The sequence below is a fragment of the Helianthus annuus genome, chromosome 6, assembly GCF_002127325.2.
Source record: "Helianthus annuus cultivar XRQ/B chromosome 6, HanXRQr2.0-SUNRISE, whole genome shotgun sequence".
NCBI classification, from domain to species: Eukaryota; Viridiplantae; Streptophyta; class Magnoliopsida; order Asterales; family Asteraceae; genus Helianthus; species Helianthus annuus.
In genome coordinates this window covers 141,583,261-141,592,582 of record NC_035438.2, presented here as the reverse complement: position 1 = coordinate 141,592,582, position 9,322 = coordinate 141,583,261, and the positions used below count along the sequence as shown (strand labels likewise).

At 34.4% G+C, this 9,322-nt stretch overlaps 1 protein-coding gene across 1 annotated transcript; it reads left to right on the top strand.

Annotated features, from left to right (window-relative positions):
• Positions 1 to 4,087: 4,087 nt before the first annotated feature.
• LOC110945043 (protein FAR1-RELATED SEQUENCE 5-like) lies at positions 4,088 to 6,438 on the top strand. Its single transcript, XM_022186683.1, has 5 exons — positions 4,088 to 4,214; positions 4,313 to 4,387; positions 4,623 to 5,351; positions 5,521 to 5,747; positions 5,923 to 6,438. The coding sequence occupies exons 1-5, from the start codon at positions 4,088 to 4,090 to the stop codon at positions 6,436 to 6,438; spliced, it is 1,674 nt and encodes a 557-aa protein (XP_022042375.1).
• Positions 6,439 to 9,322: the final 2,884 nt, after the last annotated feature.

The following is a 9,322-nucleotide window of genomic DNA, read 5'->3' as shown; positions in this document are numbered from 1 at the left end:
CGACGACATTCCTTCACCAATACGGAAGAGGCGTCAGATAACCCTTCCAGGCCTCCAGCTTGATTCACATACAAAAAAGACCACACATGGTCTAGGATCTTCTCCAGACTCCAAACTACCTTCCAAACACCATAGTCCAGTACTCCTCCCACATATAACTTGTATGTGGCAGCAACACTAGACTGGGGGGACTTGAAGGGGTATGGTCCCAGATCTCGCGTCAACATCGACCGCGAGTGACCATTACCCTTATCAAAACCCCCACTAGCTAACAACCTACTTGTGCCCAGGCGAGAACGCGTCGGCACAAGGGTTGAACCCAATCTATCTAGTAACGAAGGAGGACTTACATGGAATATGAGAACGGTAGAGTGATGCGACAGAGCATCACATCTGGTGTACGAAAACGGAAGTATTCACAGCGATGCGGCATCGCACCGCATCCAGTGAACACTTCTACCAATACAAGAAAGCCTTACCTTAGGCATAAAAGAAGATGAACGTAACGGTGCGGCTGACACCGCGCCATATGGGCATTTTCGTCACGACAAGGGATGCAGGCAAATAGTCTCCGCGGACGACGATGCGGCTAGCACCGCATCTCGCGTATTCCTTGATCAAAAGTAGGAGACGCGGTAACTTCAGATGTTACCGCACATAGCGATGCGGCTTGCACCGCATCCTATGCACTCAAGCAAGTGGGACTGACACCACAGTGCAAGTGGCACCAATGGCAGTTACCTGTCAGAGCTACGTAAGCAATGGACTGACGTGGCGTAACCTCCACAACCGACAAGCCTGACACACCTGAAAAGGTGCAACACGTCGTCAGTCCATCCATCATCATCCTCCTTCACTCCTCGGCTATAAATACCAACCCCAAACCAGGTTTGAGGTATCTCTTCACAACTCTCTCACTACTACTACTATCTTACTTTGCTTCCCAAGCAAACTACTGATTCTCACACCGGAGAGTGGTAACAAGGAGCACCCCCCACCCCATCCTCCTTGTTACGAGTCACGGCTTGTTTCCTTGTGCAGGAGATCAACCACCGGTGATCCAGCCAGCGATCCTCGAAAGGAAAGGATTAACCCTTCTTGACGAGACCAGTGTGTTAACCCTGCCCGGTTAACCATTGTTTCATCAGGGGCGATAACCGAACAATGAGCGAGTGTTAGGCAGCTCATTGACACGAAAAACAATTAAATCGAGTCAACCAATTAAAACAAAACACTTTTATAGTTTTGATTAAAAAAAAACTAAAACAATGGCAATATTGTAATTTTTAACTGAGGGAAAGTTGTATTTTTTTTACTGGGGTAAAATCGTAATTTGCCAAAAGCTAAAGTGATGGTAGTACTGTAAATTTGAACCAGGGGTAAAATTGTAAATTTTCACAGGGGCAAAATCGTAATTTTGAACTTGGGTTAACAGCGTAATATAAATTTGAACTAAGGACACAGTCGTAATTTTAAGCCAGAGGCAAAATCACAATTTTATTTTAAACCGAGGGCAAAATTGTAATTTTGAGCTGGGGGCAAAAGCATAATTTTATTTTGAACTGGGGAAAAATGTAATTTTGAATTGAGGGCGAAATCACAATTTTTAAACGGGGAAAAATCACATTTTTTAACAGAGGGCGAAATCGTAATTTTTAAGTGGGGGGCAAAAACAAAATTTTATTTTGAACTGGGGGCGAAAAGGTAATTCTGAGCTGAGGGCAAAACCACAATTTTATTTTGAATGGAGGGAAAAAGCGTAATTTTGAGATGGGGACAAAAGCGTAATTTTATTTTGAGCTGGGTGCAAAACCGTAATTTTACAGAGGGACAAAAACGTGATTTTAGAATGGGTATAAAATAATAAACTGGTTGGTCCAATGGAGGAGTGTCAGGCAAAGTCGTAATTTTGAATTGAGGGGAAGATCGTAATTTTGAGATGGGGACAAAAAGCGTAATTTTATTTTGAGCTGGGGACAAAAACGTAATTTTATTTTAAGTTAGAGGCAAAAACATAATTTTAAAATGAATATAAAACAAAAACCTTGTTGGTTCAATAGAGGAGTATCAGACAGCTGCCTGACACTATTCCCCCGTTTGGTTTTTTAATATGTGGGTTGGGAATTGCATTGCACAATCTGTAGGTTACATACAACCATATAGGGCCCACTTTTTCCGAGGACATATTTGTTAATTTTTACATATTTTGTGTACAAGGTTTTTTTTTATTTTTTATTTTTTTTAACTAATAGCCTATAAATCAATTAACTTAGGTCTAATGTTGTGATGAATCATATTTGTTAATTTTTACATATTTTGTGTACAAGGTTTTTTTTTTTAACTAATAGCCTATAAATCAATTAGCTTAGGTCTAATATTGTGATGAATAAAAAAAATTGATTAATTTAGTTTAGGCCCATATCGTTGTATTATACACACAAACATAGAAGATGGTTCAGAAAACTTATTTTATTATGAGAACTTAAAAACTCCTAAAACACACACAATATTAGCATTTTTAAGATTAAAAAAACTTTTAAAAAATAAATAAATTAGTATAACACATGTGCAATACTAAGAAAAACCTAAGATTAATCTCATATATACCCAATCAAAACTAAAAGTATCATATATGCCCTTACAAAATAGTTAAAATATCAAATATACCCACTTTTTTAAAAACAATCTAATAAATAATCATTTTACCCTTATTTTTTTTAACTTCAAGTTTTGATATATGCTCATCTTTTAACTTTATTTTTTTATACAATACATTTTAACTTAAATTTATTTTTACACATTTTTTTCTATTTTTTATTTTTTATTTCATAAACAATAGTATTCTTCATATTTAATATTTAAGCTAAATAATTTAAACTAGAAATGAGTAAATATAAATATTTGAAGTTAAAGGTTATTTACAAGATTTCAAAGTATTAGAAAAATAAGGGTGAAATTGTTATTTATTGAATTGGGTATGTATAATATTTCAGCTACTTTGTAAGGATGTGTATGATACTTATAATTTTGCAAGGGTATATATATGATATTTTGTAAGTTTGTAGGGTTATAAATGAAATTGCCCAAAAAACCTAAAAATTAAACCTGAACCTAAATCCCTAAAAAACCTAACCATAAAAACTAAACTAAACCAAAAACCTAACATTAAAAGCTAAATTAAGCTAAAAACCTAAACCCTAAGACTAAGTAGTATTGCATATGTGCAATATTATAATTAGTATTGGAAAAAAGTGTGCCACGTTAAATCTTTTTTCTATGTCGAAAAATTATGTTTGAATATAGTCAAACAAGAGATTAAAAATTTTGTGATCTTGTGATGTATTTTTTTTTTAAAATAAACAAATAACATATGAAGAGATAAACAACAAACAAGAGTTTTCGAGTTTTCTCACTAACATTAAGTTTTAAATTAAACACTCCCATATATATGTATATAGGGTTAGGTTTATTTGTGAACAACCCTCTTGATTGTGAAAACTAGTGAACTAATCCTAGCCCGTGATTATCAATACACAAGTGTATCCACAAGTGTAAACAAATGACCAGGATTTGATTATAAAAATACACTAGTGTATTTTACGATTTGATGATGTAAATCAATGGCCAGGATTTGTTCACTTTAGAACCCAACCTATGTATGTATGTATGTATGTATGTATGTATGTATGTATGTATGTATGTATGTATGTATGTATGTATGTATGTATGTATGTATGTATGTATGTATGTATGTATGTATGTATGTATGTATATAGGATTGGGTTCATTTGTGAACCCTTCCTTTTTTATGAACAAAAATGAACAAATCCTAGCCATAGATCTTATTAACTATAACATAAGGGTAGGATTGTCTTTTAACATATATAGATTAAGTTATAATTTTCATTTTTTTAAATTATGTGCAGTTATCAGAAAAAAGACCACCCACAATGTTCAATTGCAAATTATCTTACGTAAAAAATAGCCACCTAAATATTTTTCTCAGATTCTTCTTCTCATCTTGATTCTTCATACCATTAGCCAGTTCGTTTCATTCTTGTTTTGATCTACTACAGATTTATAAATTATGTCAGACCCGAACCCGAACAATTTGCCAGCCAATTCCTTAATTCATCATAGCCCCGAACGGCCAGGGGAAGATCATGTGTATGTAGCTTCCATGGATCATCAAGATTTATTTTTTAAACATCAGTGTATATAAGTTTGTTTCCAGTTTAATTCTTATTTTGTTATACTAAAGATTTCTAATTTTTGGCATACATAAACACGGACGATCAGCATGTTGTTTCAGCCAATTTATTAAGTCCTCATGGCTCCGAACGACCAGAAGAAGATCATGTGTTTGTAGCTTCCATTGATCGTCAAGGTACAATTTTTAAAACATATGTCTATATAAGTTTGTATGGAGTTTTGCTGCTACAAGAATACACCCTTATTTGTTTTGTAGTTATGCCAGTATCTCAATCGATTTCATTGTGCATTAAAAAACTAAACAAAACATGATACAACTATGTATTTGTAAACGTGTGGTCATTTTACTTGTATATTGTGGGGTTTATTATTTGTATTTGTTGCCCTTAATTCCCTTTTTTAATGTATAGAGTCAGTTGCTAGCAATGTGTATCAAAGTCCTAATGGCACAAAGTACTGGACTCCCAACGTTCCCCATGATTTGAAACCGTATAAAGGAGCCAGATTTCGGACTATAGATGAAGCAATTGTCATGTATGAGCAGTACGCAGAGAGGGCTAGATTTTCAACCCGTTTGGGTACGTCAAAGAAGGATAAAGCTAAAGGAATTATCAAACTCAGGTATATTTTGTGTTCTAGAGCTAATAAGCCTAAACCCCAGTCAGCGGCTACTAATTATCCTACACGACGCCGCGGTATTAAAACTACAGACTGTAAAGCATGCGTAAAATTTATACGAGTAAAAAAATCTACGGATTACGTGGTTTACGACTTCGTTGAGCAACATAACCATGTCCTTACGTCATCTCATAACCTAGATTTATCACGCAAGAAGAGGAAGCTAGACTTTGTTACTAAACAGTTTATTGTTGATTGTCGCAACGCTAACATTGGCCCGACGAGAGCGCATAACATATATGTTGTTTTAAAGGGAGGTCACCAAAATGTTCATGGAACGACCACAGAGTTTAAGAACTTTGGAAGAGATATCCGGGAATTCATTGGTGATAGAGATGCACAAATGGTCGTTGACAAATTCAATGAACGTGTGGAAAACAAGCAAAATTATACATTCAAAACACATATCGTGGAAAAGGAACTTCAACTGATGTTTTGGTGTGATGGAGTTTCAAAAACAAGTTATCAATCTTTTGGCGATGTAGTGGCATTTGATGCAACGTATCACACAAACATGTAATATATAGTATTTTCTATATTTAGTTTTTGATTTCTTTATGTTTTTAAATGAATCTTTATAATTAATCATGATCTTTTCAGGTATGATATGATATTTGTCCCCTTTACCAGATCATCATAAAAAGTGCACAATTTTCGAGGCTGGATTAATCCACAATGAAACCATTGAATCATACACGTGGCTGTTACAAAAGTTTCTTAAAGCTCACCATGGAAAACAACCACTTATGATTTTAACCGATCAATATTGCGCCATGAAACAAGCTATGAACAGTGTCTTTGATAAGTCCGTACGCAGACTATGTATGTGGCATATCACCAATAAAATACCAGCTAAGGTTTGTTAACTGGATTTTCAAATATGTAATTGCGTTTAGGTAACATAGGTGTCGTTTATATCTCTTATAAAACCATCAGGTACTGATATACACATATGTACAGTTATATATGCAGAACGACGGGTCTTTTTAATACGAAACTAACATAACGATTCATTCTTTATCTTATGTGTAGATAAAGGGCAGTGATGAAAAGAATGCAGAGTTAAAGAAAAAGGTCCACAAACTAGTGTGGAATGTTTACATAGAACCGCATAGGTTTAAAAAGAGATGGAACTTACTGATGACTGAGTATGGTTTGGAAGGTCATGAATGGATGAATGAAATGTACGCTATTAGGGAACAGTGGATTCCATGCTATTTTCGTGATATACCTATGTGTTGCCTTATGAAGACCACCTCTAGATGCGAAAGTGCTAATCATAATTCCAGCCCCCACAATACGTTGGTGCAGTTTATGCTTTGTTATGATACAATTAGACCGGGGGAGAAAGCAATTAAGAAGAGTAAAAAACCAAGGCGGAAATGCAATTTTTGCAACAAACGGGTTAGGGGTCATGATAAGCGGAATTGTCCGCTTAAAAAGGGTGACCCGGTTAAGGACGATTCGTCAACTGATGAAGAAGACGACGTATATGAAGAATCCGAAACCGAAGAGTATGTCTCCGACAATTTTGGTAGTGAAGAATAGGTTGCATAAAGCGTAACAACATTCAATTTTTTTTTTCATGTTCTCCTTCAGTTGTTCTATGTTTTTTAAACATGACCGTTGATGTTAGCTCAAACTCGTTTTTAGCGTAATTTCGTTTTCATGCTTTTTCGGTGTTGATATATGTTTTCGGTATAACTTATATTACTAGAGTATATGGGTTTTTAAGTTTTATCCATTATACATGATTGTGTACTGGAAATCTTCACGTGGCCTCTGTTGATTCACGATATGTGATACACGTTACATTTACAAGTAGTCCAATAGGTTATAAGGGTATAACCAGTCGCTGGTCATGTGTATTCGCATTCCAGCGGGTTTAGAATGTTTAGCGCTGTACTTTTGTATGTGTTGTACGTAATCCCAGCAGTTGCTGCATTTGAAAATTCCTTGTTAAATTTATAACAGGTACAAATTAATAGAGAAGTCAGCAGTGTATTTTTTTCGGCATTCAGGTTTTGAGTTTACAAATGATGCAGCATGCGTAAAGCTAATGAAGTTGCATTTTAATCTACTATTATATTCCATGTGGAATCAAAGGGTTTGTTCATCGACAAATGTACACGTGTTCTCAGCTGGGTCTCAATATGGCATACAGTTTACAGTAACTAATAGTAGAGTAGGAGGCAATGTTTCGGGTTATGCATGTGCATTTGAATCTACTATTTTCCTGTAGGTAAATAGTTTTTACAATAACATGTGTGTATTTGGTTTTGGTAATTTTAGCGGTACATATGAAACTGCGTTGCCCCCCATGTGTATAGAATAACGTTCATATAAATCAGAATGTCATACATCTTTAGTATTTACCTAACATGCACAACGAACATCAATGTCACCGTAATATTCATAGCAAAAGAACACTGGATATGGTTAACGTTATCCCAAATACAATATGATAAAGAACATTCACTATGATAAAGGACATACACTGTATCTATAATATCCCAATACATAAGTGTATATACCTTTTTTCCCAGCGCCATCAGTTCCAATTTTTCCTTCCTTATTGGCTTCTTTCTCTTCAACATCAAATCAAAAAATTATCCTAATATTGTTGTAAACTTATTACTGTAAATCGCCTGCATACCTTCAGAGTTATCCATAAATGGAACACGTACTGCTTTAACCTTGTATTCACTCGTTCTTTTTGCTCGTTTACCTTTTTCTTTTCACATGTTGAATATCTTCTTTGTTTAATATCTTTGTGTTTTGTCCAGCAGTTTCGTCTTTGGTTGCTTCCTGTTTACGGATGGCTACAAGTAACAAAAAAAAAAAAAAATAACATTGGTTATTCGAAAAACAAATGTAAGTTATAGAACTTATAGAAGCATCACATTTTAACTACCCATACACTCTTCTTTGAGCCACTTTTCTTGTAATTTGTGGAAGTATTCAGATCTCTGTGAAGAAACCTGCTGGTTTGTGTCCATCTTCTCACCTACGAAACCAAATACATGACGTTTAAAATAAACTTTAATAGTCTACCAAATAAAATATTATAACAACAATACAACTTTTAATCTACAGTCTCTTACCAGCACTTGATTCAAAGTCATCGTCAGAGAGCGAATTCGTCACCCGGACATCATCAAGGTTCTTGATGACTCCCTTCCTCATTCTGTCAGTTGCACATAACGTAACTCAGTTAGATAATGCTCATGGCATAGTAAACCTCTTTATCCCTAATAAACCCTTTAAAATACATATCACCACATCAAGGTCTCAAAAATATTTACATTCGTCATCATCAAAACATATTATCGGGTCTGCTGCGTTGCTTTTAACTTTCGCTTTCCTTTTAATCGCTACCCGTTCGCTTTTTCGCCCTACATATTTAAATTAATAGCCTCATTTAACGATATTTAAGGCCATTTAACCACATGCAATGTAATGTTGATCAAATGGCACTTACTAGTTCTCATTTTTGATCCTTATAAATCACCTAAATAAAACCAACAACAAAAGCAACTCAGAATGTATTAGAAACAAAGAGGTTTCACCATTACTTATATCTATATGAGAGACCAATAAACATTAGTATGCCAAAAAATAAACAATATATTGCATCACATACATATATGTACATATCAGTTTGTCCAACTTTGATACACATGTGTAACTTATTACACCAATTTTTAAAAGCCTCATTACAAAACTTTGATACACATGTGTATGTTATCAGTTATACATGTGTATTATTACAACTGTTAACTTAACAGATTACACCGTTTTTTAAAAGCCTCATAACAAAACTTCACCGTATCTTTATAGTGAAATGATTTAGCGACATTATGGCAGAACATAACATAAACATTGGCCCAGATCTTACTATAGGAAAAAAATCAAAACAAATAAGATTAATACCCTACCAAATCGGTAGAGAATTAGAAACAAAGAGGTTTCATCATTAATTATATGAGAAACTAATAAACAGTAGTATGCCAAAAAAATATATAGCATCATATACAAAAAAAAGTATATTGCATCATATATATAAATGTAGATATCAGTTTAACCGAAACTTTACAGTGAACTGATTTAGACATTAGGGCAGAACAATACATAAACATTGGCCCAACCATTACTACAAAAAAAAAATAATAAAAAACAAAACAAATAAGAATAATACACTGCCAAATCGAAAGAAATACACTACCAGTTGACTGATTACACATTCCAATCTAAACCTTAGATTTTGAAGCGAGAGGATTCATGTGTATAAAGAAGCACTGTTCACAACATTTTCATGAATTATACACAATATAACGATACCTTGATTATGATTCTAGTATATGAAACTCAGTATAAATCGATGGTGAGGGAAACTACGAAGAAGATGCAGGAATTGGTTTTGGTTATGAGG

What these genes read in the sequence shown, in the direction of transcription:
- LOC110945043 (XM_022186683.1), top strand. Translation starts at nt 4,088, where the DNA reads ATGTCAGACCCGAACCCGAACAATTTGCCAGCCAATTCCTTAATTCAT. An exon ending in TTTATTTTTTAAACATCAGT is followed by an intron (nt 4,215 to 4,312) that starts GTATATAAGTTT and finishes ATGTTGTTTCAG; the next exon opens with CCAATTTATTAAGTCCTCAT. An exon ending in TGATGGAGTTTCAAAAACAA is followed by an intron (nt 5,352 to 5,520) that starts GTTATCAATCTT and finishes CCCCTTTACCAG; the next exon opens with ATCATCATAAAAAGTGCACA.